This window comes from Vipera ursinii (assembly GCF_947247035.1).
Source record: "Vipera ursinii genome assembly, chromosome: 1".
Taxonomy (NCBI): Eukaryota; Metazoa; Chordata; class Lepidosauria; order Squamata; family Viperidae; genus Vipera; species Vipera ursinii.
Window position 1 is genome coordinate 6,011,108 of NC_139512.1, and position 15,287 is coordinate 6,026,394.

The following is a 15,287-nucleotide window of genomic DNA, read 5'->3' on the forward strand; positions in this document are numbered from 1 at the left end:
ATTGACTTTTGTTTGTGGAAAGATTTGGAAAAAATTCAGAGAATGATCAACTGAGATGATCAAAGGCCCAGAATCCAAAACATGCGAAGAACGGCTACAGGACTTGGGTTTGGCTAGTCTAAAGAAAAGAAGAAATAGGGGAGACATGATAGCAGCGTTCCAGTATCTGAGGGGCTGCCACAAGGCAGAGGGGGCCAGGTTGTTCACCAAAGCACCAGAGGGAAGGACGAGAAACAATGGTTGGAAGCTGATCAAAGAGAGAAGCAACCTGGAACTAAGCAGAAACTTCCTGACAGTGAGGACAATCAACCATTGGAACAGCTTGCCCTCAGAAATTGTGGGCTGGAGATTTTCAAGAAGAGACTGAACGTCCACATGTCTGGGACAGTATAGGTTCTCCTGCGTGAGCAGGGGGCTGGAATAGAAGACCTCCAAGGTCCCTTCCAGATTCTGTTCTGTTCTGTTCTGTTTTAAGGAAGCTTTCAAGTGGAAGAAATCATGTGATCCCAAAATCCTGCAACTGTAGCAAATACATGCCGGCTGCCAAGCACCCAAATTTTGATCTGGTGAGTATGGGGATGCTGCAACAGTCATAAGTGTGAGCGCCAGTCATAAATCACTTTACAGGTAGTCCTCGACTTACAACCATTTTTTGGTGACCATTTGAAGCTATAACAACACTGGAAAAAGTGACTTATGACTGTATTTCACACTTACAACCATTGCACGATCCCCATGGTCACGTGATCAAAATTCAGACACTTGGCAGCTGACCCATATTTATGACGGTTGCAGTGTCTGGGTGGGGGTGGGTCACGTGATTCCCTTTTGCGACTTTCTGACAAGCAAAGTCAACAGGGAAGCCAGATTCACTTAACAACCACGTTACTAACTTACCAACTGCAGTGATTCACTTCCAACAACTATGGCAAGAAAGGTTGTGAAATGGGGCAAAATTCATGTAGCAACTGTCTCGTTTAGTAACAGAAACGTTGGGCTCTTATATGTGGTCATATAAGTCGAGGACTACTGGTATTCAGTGCACCCTGGCTGAGGAATTCTGGAAGTTGAAGTCCAAAAGTCATAAAAGGGCCAGGTTTGAAGACCCCTGTCCTAAATGAATCATTGTAAGCGAGGACTACCTGCATTTATATTAGCACCTACTCCATATTATAGAGATCAAGAGGCTTTTTTAAAAAATAAGGATCAAGTTGCTAGTTCTCAGCTATTGAGAAGCACTTGTTACAAAACAAATGGCCTTGGGTAGAAGCCAGGCTTCTTGGGGGGGAAATCAGGTACCTTTAGTATTAGAGTTGATGACCTTGAGAGCAATGTCATAGGAGTTGGCAGCCAGAACGTAATCTGCTCGCTGGTAGTGGAAATTGCCGCGTTCTCTCTTCCGGTTAGCCAGTGAGACTTTCTCTTTCCCGCTAAGGAGTTCCAGATCAGGAGCTTCCTGGGCTGCCAGCAACTCCACCTCAAGAGTTAAGAAAGCATTGGGAGGAATGTCGGGACTCCTGCTCGGAAGAGATCAACAGATGCGCTCAGATCAGATCAAAGGTTCAATTAACACAACCTTAATGCAGGCCAAGAGCGGTCGGAGCACGAGTCCTTTTCGTTCAGCCCTAAGTTCACTAAATGTTAAGGCAATGTTTTCCAACCAAAACTCAGGGCTTTTTTTCTCATAGAACGCTCAGAACAGAGTTCCGGCACCTTTTTTGAATGGAACCTTGTAGCGTAGGCAAGGCGGGTTGTATGACATGTGTGAGTTCCGGCACCTTTTTCTTTTACAAAAAAAGCACTGCCTAAACTAAACCAGCGTTTCTCAACCTTTGCAACTTTGAGATGTGTGGACTTCAACTCCCAGACTTTCCCAGCCAATTCAGGGAGTTGGAAGTCCACAAAAGTCTTAAAAGTTGCAAAGGTTGAGAAACATTGTACTACAGCGGTCTCCAACCTTTCAGATTTGTGGACCAGCAAGGGGAGGGGAAGGTTCCATGTGAGTGGCAGGCACACATGTGCGTGCAGGTCTATTTGCGTGGGTGGCGGGTGTGCACGCCTGCCGCTTTCACAAATGGAGCTGCACACACACCCTTGCCCACTATATGCACAAGTGGAGTTGCGCACATACCCGTTGCTTCTGCGGCCCGACTCTGAACAGGCCACGGCCCGGTAGTAAGATGCAGCCCAGCGGTCGAGGACCCCTGCTGTACTAGACTGTAATCTAAGACTATGCATGTTTATGGATTCAAAAGGCAAACTGTGTGTCGCAGAGCACATGGGCACCCACAAATTATCTGTTGGGAACATTAAAGCAGCTCTATCTTTTCTCAGGATTGCATGCCAGCTGCTGCTGCTTTCCAATGTTTGCAACAGGAGCTACATACAAGACCTCCACACTCTGAATCACATTTTGTTCTTCAAATCTGGATCTCTGCACAGGCTATACTGTAGTGTGGCAAGCCATCATTTCTCTTCAAACTTTCCCACGTCACTTCTACTTTGACGTGTTTCCTCTGGGGACAACCCCCTGGCTGGCTTTATGTATAATAAAAAGCAGGTGACTGGATTTTAACGCTAGTTTAGTCATCAAAATTGGAAACAATATTTGGTTCCAATTGCAAAAAGGCAGTAATAAATTTAAAAAGCCTATCCTGGACTTAATGGGAAATTGTAATTTAGTTAGAAAGGATTGAGTATGGTATGTTCAATCCTATAGAAAGCTAATAGGAAATTGTAATTTAGTTGGGAAGGATTGAGTATGGTATGCTCAATCCTATAGAAAGGAACTAGATACGTTTAGCTTCATGAACAGAAAATAGAGGGGAGAGAAAACAGCAGTCTTCCAATGCTTAAAGGGAAGAGGGCATCAATTTACTCTCCGTAATACTAAGGATAGGACAAGAAGCAATGGGTGGAAGCTCATCAGAGGGAGATCCAACCTGGAAATAAGGAGGAATTACCTGGTGGTGAGTACTATTAAGCAATGAAACAGTTTATGGGTGCGCCATCACTGGAGATCTTCAAGACTGGACAACTATTTGTCTTAAATGGTATCAGGATTCTTGCCTTGCGCAGGGGGTTAGACTGGAAGACCTCCAAGCCCTATGATTCTATCAGTATCAAATAGACCAGGGGTGTCAAACTCAATTTCATTGAGGGCCGCATCAGCATTGCGGTTGCCCTCAGGGGACCGGGTAGGTATGGCCAGGGTGGGCGTGGCCTACTGGGTGGGCATGGCCAGCTCTACATCATTCGCATCAAGGGTACCTATGGGGGCCTCGGCAGGAGTGGGACAGATCTGAGGGTCTCTGGCAGGAGGGTCTCTGGGCCAGGGCCAAGGCAGTTGGGGCCGTTCCCTCACTGTTTCCAGGATGGCTTCACGGGTCGCATGATACCACTTCGCGGGCCTGATTCGGCCCCCGGGCCTTGTGTTTGACATGTCTGAAATAGACGGTTCAGTGAAGGATTTCTTCCCAGTATTTTATAGGTAAGTTGCTGCAACAGAAGCTCCATTTCTGACTTTCGTGGCTGGACTGTTCCAAGCATTATGGGCTAGGAGGTTAAAGCTAGGGGATCAGCCCCCAGAACCTGTGTCCAACAAAGTACCTCTAGGAAATTCCACAGGTAGAGTCCAAAGGCCCCGGCCTCTGTTGCCTCTTAGTGCTCCTGTTTTCCCAAATGGACTGCTTCTACACATAGTAGCAGAAGATCTATTTAACAATGCAATAGCATTTAGACTTTTCTACCGCTTCACAGTGCTTTACAGGCCTCTCTAAGCAGTTTACAGAGTCAGCCTATCACCCCCAACAATCTGGGTCCTCATTTTACCGACCTCAGAAGGATGGAAGGCTGAGTCAACCTTGTGCTGGTGAGAATCGAACTGCCGGCAGTTGGCAGATTCAGCCTGCAATACTGCATTCTAACCACTGTGTCCCCACGGCTCTATTTAATCTTCTTTAGAACAGTGCAAGCAGATCAGAGATTCACCTAGTCCAACTTCTAGCTGCTCAACAAAACTTCAACTGTTTTAAGGCAGGGTCCTCAACCTTGGCAACTTTAAGACTTGTGGACTTCAACTCCCAGAATTCCTCAAAGGGCAGAGATGGCTGAGGAATTCTGGGAATTGAAGTCCACAAGTCTTAAAGTTGCCAAGGTTGAGGACCCTTGGTTTAAGAAACGCCACGAGCAGAGGACGAAACCAATGACTCTTTCTGGGTTTTCTGTCCACCAGCTGGAAATTCAGAGAGACTTCCTCTGAATGGACTCTCCCTATAGGTAGCAGAGCTAACTTCTGCTGCTAAGCCACCCCACCCTTGCCAACATCTGACTTAGTTCCTCACGCACCTCCCCTGTGGGCCGAAGCAGTATTTCCCATCTGAAGTGATGAGTGCTGTCTCCCCCATGTCCATCAGCTGCACACAGAGATCCAGGGCCTGTGAAGAGGAAGAGGGGAGAAAAAGGAAATTATTTGGGGAATAAGGAAGCTGTGCAAGGAAGACAACTGGTCATTTAGAAACCCGTTAGACCAGTGACTCTAAATTGCATGGTGGGCTGGGGAATTCTGGGAGTTGAAGTCCACACACCTCAAAGTTGCCAAGGTTGAGTAACAATGGGCTAAGACTTGGTGCTTATAGTATCTATCAACCAGGCAGATGTTTTCCCTTGGTTCCTGTTTATCTGCTACTGATAATAATTCAGGACCCCAGCTATCAATTTCTTCTCAAAAGGAATCTGCACTTGCTAAGAATGGAGCTATAGTTCCCATCTTAAGGCTATATATTAAAATTGTGGATGATAGTAACTTTTCCAAACAGCAATAAGCCAAGCGACTGAAACCTGCCATTCTCTCTGGCTTGCCTTTAAATGTCTAAAGGTAAAGGTTTCTCCTGTCCAGTCATGTCTAACTTCAGGGGACGGTGTTCTCCATTTCTTAGCCAAGGGAGCCAGCGTTTCTGTGGTCATGTGGCCAGCATGACTACACACCAAAGGCACTCAAAAGACTGTTAGTTTCCCATCAAAGTGGTATCTATTTATCTACTCGCATTTGCCTGCTGATGCTAGCTGGGCAGGAGCTGGGGCAAGTAACGAGCTCACCCTGTTGTACAGTGCTTGGGTCTCGAACCTGGGCTGTCAGCTTTCCAGCTGACAAGCTCTGCGTGTTTAACAGCTGAGCCATCGCGCCCCCATATCTAACCCACATGAAAATACATTTCTAGTCCCCGTTCTTCCCCTCCATTAGCGGGACAGTGGGAGTGCCTGTTACTGGTCATGACAATGGCTGATCAAGACAGACATGCACCTGGACGATATCACAATCCCCCAGCGTGAAGGTGAGCCTGGGGTCTTCCTCCACTACTGTCCCATCTTCCAGTGTTGCTTTAAAACGGACAGTCACATCCTGGCCCTTAACTGGCCGGCTCTCCTGACCTTGGCCTGATAAGATGACTTTCTTCTTCAGTAAGCCATTCCCTGGAGATGGGATTGAGAGAAGAGGAACTTGTTAGAATCTCCAGCTTAGGCCTCCAGGACTTGAGCCGAGACCAGGATTTGGGTTGCTAAGTAAGGTGGTTGTTAAGTGAGTCATGCCCAATTTTACAATCTTTTTTGCCATGGTTGTTACGTGAATCACCGCAGTTAAGTGACCCACGTGGTCATTAAGTGAAGCCAGCTTTTCCCCATTGACTTTGCTGGCTGGAAGCCAGCTGGGAAAGTCGCAAATGGCGTTTACATGACCCCAGAATGCTGCAACCGTCGTAAACGCTGGTTGCCAAGCTCCCAAATTTTGATCACATGATTGTGGAGAGGCTGTGACGGTCATAAGTGCAAGGAGCAGTTGTAAGTCACTTTTTGAGTGCTGTGGTAATGTAGAACGGTCAACTAAATGAGTGGTTGTAAGTTGAGGACTACAAATACCGTGTTTTCCCGAAAGTTAGGCCTACACCAACAATAAGCCCTAGCTTGATTTTTGGGGGTGCTCCTAATATAAGCCCTATACCAAAAATAAGCCCTAGTTTTGGGGTGAGATACACACATAAAAATCAAGCTAGGGCGGGGGTGGGGGTGTGGAGCTGCCCCACCTGTCCTGCTTACCTTGCAGCCAGGCCTCTCCTTGCTAGCCCACTTCTTCTCAGGCCTCTTCTGCAGCCAGGCCTGCATTTCACAGTCACAGGCTCTCCGGAAGGCCTGTGCAGCCAAGAACCAAGCTATGGATTCAATCCATAGCTCAGTTCTGCAAGACCTCAGCAACCGAGCACCTAGCTATGAATTCAATCCATAGCACAGTACTTGGCTGCTTAGGCCTTCTGGAAAGGCCTGACTGCAAAATGCAGGCCCGAATGCAGCTGCAGAACTTTGGCCCCAGAAGAAGTGGACTGGCTGAGTGAGGCTGTCGGTGCAAGAGGTGAGGTAAGGCCTACCCGGAAAATAAGACGTGGTACCTCTTTTGGAGGCAAAAAAATAAAAAAGACCTGGTCTTATTTTTGGGAAAACACAGTATGTAGAAGGGAAAGACATCCTTAATAAAGACTATAAGTCCCATAGTACCTAGTTTGAGAATTCTGAATCCCATCACATCCATAGGGAAGGAGTTTGATACAAACCTAGAGGTACCTGCCCCAACAAACATACAATACAGGTAGTCCTCAATTTACAACCAGTCCCTTAACAACTGTTCAAAGCGACAATGGACTCCCTGAGGGTACTTAGATGGTTCCCCAGTTCCAATGATGGTCCCCATCCTGCAGTCATGTGACTACATATATATGGCTGTTTGCAGCATCCCATCATCACATGACTGCATTTTACAACGGTTTTGCTGAAAATTGGCATTTCCTTCTGATTTTCCACAAAAACGGCCCATAGTGAAGTGTTGGTTTGCTTAACGACTGTGGCATTGATTTGACCTGGGTGACCCAATATGCAGCTATCATGACTTATGACTGTGTTGTCCAGGCTCCATTATGGTCACAAGAGGACAACCTGTACATGTCAGATGACGTGGAGTGTGCATGTGAGTAAAAGTGAGACATAAATGCAGTGACAGTTCTCCCCCACTCCCACATAGAAAAGGACTCAGGGAACGGGGGGGGTGGGGGTGGCTAGAAGATCAGCAGAGGTGGGCAAAATCTGTTGTCCTACCTAAGACATCGAGCCATTCCTGGCTCGCCTCTGACTCTTCCTTAGCCGGATGTTCTTCTTTCGTTTCTTGATTGTCTTTTTTGGCAGACCTGGTTGGGACATCCTCCAGTGGGGGGAGATCACTTAAATCCCCATCTTCTGCACTATCCAGCACTTCAAAATCTTCGCCGTTGTCAATCATGGAAGCCTGGGTGGATGCCAGTTCAGATGAGGTCAGGTCGACCAGACTGGTGCCTGCCCAGTCATCCAGGTCTTCCCCTCCAGAAGCCATGGCGCCAGCACGCTATGATCAGCTGAGCTGCAAGAAGTAGAAAGTGGGGCACAAAAGGAAGTCAAGAGGACACAGGGCCCTGATTTTGTTGATTCTTTGCTCCAGTTTCCAGGAAATCCACCTCCCATTTCTAGCGTGAATGGATAATCCTTCCCTTGTGTGGTTCCTTGGAGCTCAGTGCGCTGATGGTGCTACCTAGTTTGGTAATGAAACATCTGCAAGAAAACCACCAAGCTCAGAGAGCACCAAGGAGCCCACAGTTCAATCCTGAGCTACAAATACTCTCTTCTATCAGTCCCTCCCCTATTTATGAAAGGTAAAAGGTAAAGGTTCCCCCGCACATGCGTGCTAACCGTTTCCAACTCTAGGGGCCAGTGCTCATCTCCGTTTCAAAGCCGAAGAGTCAGCGCTTGTCCGAGGACATCTCCGTGGTCATGTGGCCGGCATGACTAGACGCCAAAGGCGCACGGAACGCTGTTACCTTCCCACCGTAGCGGTCCCTATTTTTCTACTTGCATTTTTACGTGCTTTCGAACTGCTAGGTTGGCAGAAGCTGGGACGAGTAGCAGGCGCTCACTCTGTTACACGGCACTCGGGATTCGACCCGCCAAACTGCCGACCATCTGATCGACAAGCTCAGAGTCCTAACCCACTGAGCCACTGTGTCCCTTATTTATGAAAGAAAGAAATACAAATGCCAATAGCTATTCAAAACATACGCCACAAAGTCCAGGAATTTCCTAAAAGGACCCTGAATGAGGAACAGCTCTACTGGATTCAGGGAATCCATACTGCAGAATATTTTTACTTTATATAAAATATTTTTTCTTCCTTCTTCTCACCCCCCCCACAAAAAAGCACCCAAGGCAAACAATTAACAAAAAAATAATTATATTCATTTAATGAGAACAATCGAAATATAATGAAAAGATTTAAAAATATTTATGCTATTAATTTAAACATTAATCCGAAAGTGGGAAAATCACTCAGGAAACTAATTAAACCAGTTAAAGATATTGGGGGGGGGAGGGGAAGGCAACCCTTCGCTTTGCATCTCAAAATTGTGTGTGTACGCATCTGACAACCCTCAGACAGAGAAGAATTTCATAAAAGGTGATCAGCTACCCAAATACTCACCTGACCTCAGATATAAGGAAAAACCACCTTCACTTGCAGTTGTTCTCCAGCAAACAGAATGATACAGAATCTGGAGTATTAATTTAGCCATCCTAATTAATTGCTAACAATGCATCTACCGTATCTCCTATTCTGTGAAATTTACTCACCCTTATTAATTAACTAATTACATTTATAGGCCGCCCATCTTGCATGAAGGTAACTATTACAAATTGTATCAACCAGCACTTATTACCACATCTTGTGACCTGGAGTTCCACAAGCGAAGAAACTCCTTTGACAGATACCCATCCCTGCCATGACCCAAATTCCATTGTAAGTATGTTTCAGATGTGCCGTTTGGCCCATGTGAGGTAACAAACTGAACACTCCATAGCAGACATGTCAAACACAAGGCCCGGGGACCAGATCCGGCCCGTGAAGTGGTTTCATGCAGCCCGCGAAGCCATCCTGGAAACAGTGAGGGAAGGGCCCCCACTGCCTTGGCCCTGGCCCAGAGACCCTCCTTCTGCCAGAGACCCCCAGATCTGTCCCACTCCTGCCCAGGCCCCCATAGGCACCCTTGATGGGTAGAGCTGGCCACGCCCACCCAGTAGGCCATACACACTCTAGCCATGCCCACCCAGTAGGCCACACCCACCCTGGCCACACCCACCCGGCCCCCTGAGGGCAACCGCAATGCTGATGCGGCCCTCAATGAAATTGAGTTTGACACCCCTGCTCTATAGTGTGAACAAAGAGCATAGCAGCAGCATAATATATTACTGTATTTCTGTATAAATGAGTAAGTGTGGTGCTGTATACAATAATGCTAAGAATACAAACCTAAACAGTCGCAATCTAAAAGCTGCCACAAAAGAAAGGGCATGGGAGGAAACACTTACAGTTATCGCCCTGTGTGCTTCTGTATCACGGTCTCGCTTCTGGTTTTAATATCATTTTTGCTGCTTTATGGCTATCAAACTCCAATACAGATGGGGGGAAGGAAAGGAAAGGAAAGGAAAGGAAAGGAAAGGAAAGGAAAGGAAAGGAAAGGAAAGGAAAGGAAAGGAAAGGAAAGGAAAGGAAAGGAAAGGAAAGGAAAGGAAAGGAAAGGAAAGGAAAGGAAAGGAAAGGAAAGGAAAGGAAAGGAAAGGAAAGGAGGCAGGCAACTCACAGCTTTAAAAGCTATGTAGGAAATGTAGTAGAGATTTGGCTTTAAGGCAAGCAGTCCTTAAAACCTGGACAATTTAATAACTGCTGGTGTATCCAAACAAAATCAATCCTGGTTTCAAATTTCAATCGTTAAGAGATACTGAAATTACTAACACCAGAAACAACACTGTGTACTGCTGTAGAAGCTTTATACTAATAAAATATATTTTCTCTGCTTTCTCCCTCATCACTCTATGGAAAAAATAAACATCCTATAATTATCCTGAGGGAGTTGAAATTACAATGACCTCCTCTGAACTCCAAATTTGTTTTTGACACATTTCATCCATTCTAAACAGCAAATAAAACATAAGGCAGAATGACTGACAAAAGTCCAGAAAGTTACAAAGTTCCATGGCCCAGAGATTTGACAAAGTATATTTACTTGGCTTATATTTCAATGTTTCATATCCCACTGTGTGAATTGTATATTATTTTATATGAACTTTATATACAATTTTACATCATTGCAATGGGCCTATTTCAATCTTGGCAAAATTCAGATATGTGGACTTCAACTCCCAGAATTCCACAGTTAACATGAATTCTGGGAGCTGATCTACACATCTTAAAGTTTGAAAAATCCTGATCAATGAGCAAGTCAGGTGAATTGAAATCTGTGAATATCAGACAAAAATCAGTAGGTTTATAATATGGTTCTAGAAGTATCTTCCCCAAAACAACCACAGATGAATTCAGTGGAGCGTTATTGCTAAGCCTGTACAGAATTAATGCTTCACTTATATAAACATTAAATTTAAAGGAACTCAAACTTCATTGGGGCAAGTAGATAAAGGTGCCAAAATACTTACACGCTCATTTCAGACTATCTGAAATGCTGAGCAGGTCAGGAATCTCACCTTTTTTAGGGAAGATCTGAAAAATGTTAGTCCCAGTTGCCTAGAAGAGAATCCATTCCAGCTGCTCCTTCATTGTGCTACAGCACTAATTTTGTAAAACTGAGAATTCTTACAAGTGAAATTATTTTCCACCAGAGAAATATCTTTTGGGAAAACTTCCAGGCATTGGAAGAACAGCTTCCCCAATCCAGATTTTTTTTTTTACAGATGTGTTAAACATACAGGCAGTCTTCAATTTATAGTCATAATGGAGCCTGCCTGTCAAAATCATGATCTTTGTAAAATATATGAACCACCCAATTTTACAGGTTTTTTGTGGTGGTTGTTAAGCAAACAATGCAGTCATTAAGGAAAGCAATGGTTCGCTATGGGTGCAGTTTTGCCAAAAATCAGAAGTAACTTCTGGTTTTCAGCAAAACAGTGGTAAAACGCAGTCATATGGCCACAGGGTGCTGCAAACAGCTGTAAATATGACCTGGTTGCCAAGTGCCCAAAGTTTAGTCATGTGACAGTGGGAGGGACACCCTCCCCCATGACTGTCAGAACTTTGAGTCTGGGTCATAAGTGGTACAGAGGTGGGATTCAAATATGTGAACAAACGGTTCTCTGTGTGGATGCCGCTTCTGGATGTCCATTCTGGGCCTGCGCAGCAAAAAAATAGCTACCGGTTCTGCAGAAGTGGTGCGAACCAGCTGAATCCCACCACTGCCACTGTAAGTTCAAATGTTCATAAGTCAAGGACTACTTACACAACTCCAGGATGTTCTCTAAGCTCAATAGGGAATTGTAACCCCATTTGAAACATTTTAAGTTTCAGATTCCTGAAATACAAGATTTTCCCTACACACTTCAGACAAGCGAGCATTGATGCTAGGAGATAAAAAAGGATCTTTGTTGCAGTTACATACAGTAACTATAGTTTGAAAAACTATAGGCATCCCATCTTTCCTGTTTTTATTCTGAAATCAAGATAATTGATAAATCCATTTTTTAAAAAATCAAAACATGACATTCATCACCCATCTCCTTAACATGCTGTTCTTCCAACTATAGTCTGAAATCAACTTTAAGAACTAAAATGGATTTTAAAAGGCTCGGCTCTTCACCTAACTTCTTACCAATAGGGAATATGGTCCCCAAGTGCTTGTAACTCGGCTTCAAATAGATGAGAATTTGAAAATCTCTATTAATGAACCAAGAAAATCATATCTCTGGAGAAACAGACCTATATAGATGTAGGAGAATCTTTGCCAACGATTGGTTTAACAAGTTGAAAAATATCTGTAGTTTTTACATTTATGAGATCTTTATCCTTTCTGCCTTTAGTTTGGAGCAAAGGGAGTGCCCCTTTGTCCTCATTTTAACCAAGTATTAATTTACAATGGCACTGCAGGGCTAGGCTAAGAGCAAGCAAGCTTTGGGGTTGAGAAGAAAGCGGAATTTATATTTCTAGCCAACACAAAGCAGAGTTTCCAGCATCACAAACCAGGATTTCCGTAAAGAGGTGTTTTAGTTTGTCGTATTAATTTAACATAATTTAATAGTTCACATATTGCCCAACACTGCTTCTAATAGTTAAGGTGCTGTAGTGGGGAGAACTACATTGAAACCTACACACCCCCACACACCTCCAGCCACTGAAACTAGGTGATTCTGGCCCATTTATTAACTCATCCCAACCTACTTTACAGGGTCATTGTGGGAAAAAGCAGGAGGGAACATACAATGTATGCCACCTTGAGCTCCTGTATGAAAGACAGGATAGAAGGCTACTAAATAAATTCCCAGGGATGAGACTTATGGTATCACTAGCTCAACAACTTCACCCTGAGACATATATCTCTATTCCTTTGAAATCTACATGTAAACACAAATAGAGATTCCTTCCAGCTCACCCCAGTGAAGAATCCTCCAAGCTATTCCTCCATCTCCTCGACCATACAAACTCCAGTGTCAACAGGATTCCGGTTGCAAACAACAGGAAGTGTTTTCCACAACATGTCATTAAGCTTATGGAACTCCCTGTTACAAGACTCAGTCATGGTACAGTAACTATGTGGGGTGGCTTAAAGAACAAAGGAGAGATGTATCAATAGCCACAAAACACTTTGTTTTTGACCATTTAAGGTTTCTAAATTCCAAATGACAAGTGACAGAAAAGGGGCAGGGACTACTTGGCATATATTATAGCTCTATAAAGCCACCCTGTTTAAACCCCAAATACACAATAAGGACAAATAGGCAAACATTATAGACTTATTGGTTTTATGGAACATCTTTAACATCTAATGCTTGGTTTTATTTATACAACTATTACTGGCTCATCCCAGATCAGCAAGTTGTCAGAAACATTAATATAAGAAGCAACAGAGCTAATTACTCAAGAACAGAATAAAACCTGCCAGACAGGTCCCACATTTTCTTTCTAAGCAAAGGAGAGAAAAACAGTAAGCTGCCTTTCATTTTTGGTTATAATTTTCCAGGAAAGGACAAGCATTTTAATCCAGCACATGATTTAGCTGTGGTATCATGTGGACTAGCAACTTGCGAAATACTTTTGCAAGGCAGAAGAATGTCACCTGATTTGAAGGACTCTTTGTGGGCCAAAAAAAGCAGTGGAAACTGTCACATTAAAAAAAAGTTGCATAGAAGGCATCTCCACCAAACGACAGTCGAAAATCATTCAGTTAAATCAAACTTTCTCCTATGGAGAAACTCACAAAATGGCCTCATCTAATCAATGTGTTCCTTCTCCTTTCCCTATCTTGTTGGTCTCCATACGTGTTGGAACTTAGTTCCTCATTGTGGTCAAGGGTGAGGAAGGATAGCGGATAAAATGCAGATAAATTGTTTAGACAACAGCCAGACTTATTCCTACCGGCTCTTGACTATGAAATCCATTGCATGTAAAGTTAATCATCACAGAAGTATTAAAAATAGTGAATAAGATCACTCCCCCATCTATATAATAATTCTCCCCTTCTTTCACACTAAGTTAGAACTGAAGAAGCTTCTTGGATAAGAAGCAAAATGTTTTCAAAGAGAAAAAAAACCCAGGAAAGTCCAGTTGCCTTTTGGAAAAGCACCTTTGGGTCAACCATGATCTGAATAATTGGGAATCTCCATAGACATTTCACCTTAAGAATTACCATTTGCAGTCTCTGCACTTCTGGGACCATAGTTGTAAATTTTTAAACAGAGAGACCAATTTCACTAACTCTCCTTGTATAAATTAGCACTTTTCATACTCTCACTGGCTCTGTTACAGTTTATCTCATCATTTAATATGATCCTATTTTTTATTGTCCTCTACTACCATACTTATTGATTACACAAAGCCCACAATGGGTTAAGAGCTAGGTCCAGATGCAGGTGGACTCAGAAATAAATGCTCATAAATCCAAGCCTCCTCAAGTCTTAGGAAAAAGTTGCAAAAATCTACAAACTAGGTTGCATGAGTTAACATTAAATCCCCATATAGGAAGTAGGCTCATGTCGGAGGTCACACAGCAGCAAAATAATCTGAAAGGGGCACAAATTCAGCACTGAAGTCTTATTGAAATCAAAATCTGTAATACTAACGCAGGTAGTTCTCTACTTACAACCACTTGTTTCGTGACCGTTCAAAGTTACAGCAGCACTGGGGGGAAAAATGACTTATGACTGTTTTTCCCACTTGTAGCCATATCATCACCTTTTGCGACCTTCTGACAAGCAAAGTTAGTGGAAAGATTGATCCACTTAACAACTGCGTTACTATCTTAACAACTACAGGGGTTTCCTTAACAACTGTGCCAAGAAAAGCAGTAAAGTAGGGCAAAACTCACTTGACATCTGCCTTGCTTAGCAACAGAAATGTTGGTCTCAATTGTGGTTGTTAAGTCGAGGGCAACTGTATTAAAACTGCTGCAGCCAAAAAAAAAAAAAAACAACCAGTGCTCTACGACAACCATGTTAGGGACAAAAAACCAGAAGTCTACTAGCACCTTGTCCGTGTAGCGCCTTTTATTAAAAATATTGGCTTTCATGACCTATGTCTGAAGAAGTGAGCTGCAGCTCATGACACACAGTGCCTTTTAATAAAATTTGTGAGTCAGAAAAGATGCTATCAGGCTGGGGGTTTTTTTGTTTGTTTTTTGTTCTGCCAAAACCACTAAGAATCTCTTACCATATTCAGCATGGGGAAACTGAGCTTTGCAGTGACCAGCTACTCACCAACCTGACTTTTGTCCACTCACACCAGCCACACCACAACACTTGTCGTAACAATCGATGTAATGGGGGAGGGAGAAAAGGCAAGCTCTTCAGCCAAAGAAAACAAGAAAGAAGGAACATCAGTACCAACTTTTTAAAAAGCTTCGGGGGGGGGGGGGCAAAGCAGAGGAGAAGCAACATGGGGTGGCTTTAAAATAACAACACCCCCCCACACACACACTTTCCTGGCCCATCCCTTGGGGTCAGATTTTAACCTGATAACCCAAAGGAAGGAAAAAGTTACTTTTCCCCCTTCTCTGCCTGTCTCCAAAATGCATAGAAGGATGGTTAAAGATGGTTTCAACGTAAGAAAATCAGCCTTAGCCCCCACCCTGAAATGACCTGAAAGTTTAAAAGTGGGAGGGAGGGGAAGGAAAAGAGGACAGATCCTCACATTTTGTAAAATCTAAGTAGCTACGTGTTCCACTTAG

General features: G+C 43.9%; 1 protein-coding gene across 5 annotated transcripts in view; it reads right to left on the reverse strand.

The window, feature by feature from the left end:
* FKBP8 (FKBP prolyl isomerase 8) overlaps positions 1-15,287 on the reverse strand; it is a 38,170-nt gene that overhangs the window by 6,596 nt on the left and 16,287 nt on the right. For 4 of the 5 annotated variants that reach the window (XM_083364234.1, XM_083364235.1, XM_083364231.1 and 1 more), the window contains exons 2-5: positions 7,141-7,438; positions 5,303-5,472; positions 4,348-4,436; positions 1,300-1,517 (exon numbers count right to left, since the gene is read on the reverse strand). In XM_083364234.1, coding sequence (XP_083220360.1) covers positions 1,300-1,517; positions 4,348-4,436; positions 5,303-5,472; positions 7,141-7,411 — 748 coding nt within the window. In that variant the 5' untranslated portion in view covers positions 7,412-7,438. Of the gene's footprint in view, positions 1-1,299; positions 1,518-4,347; positions 4,437-5,302; positions 5,473-7,140; positions 7,439-8,548; positions 8,618-15,287 lie in introns of those variants that run through there. The other variant, XM_083364232.1, reaches the window with a different exon arrangement.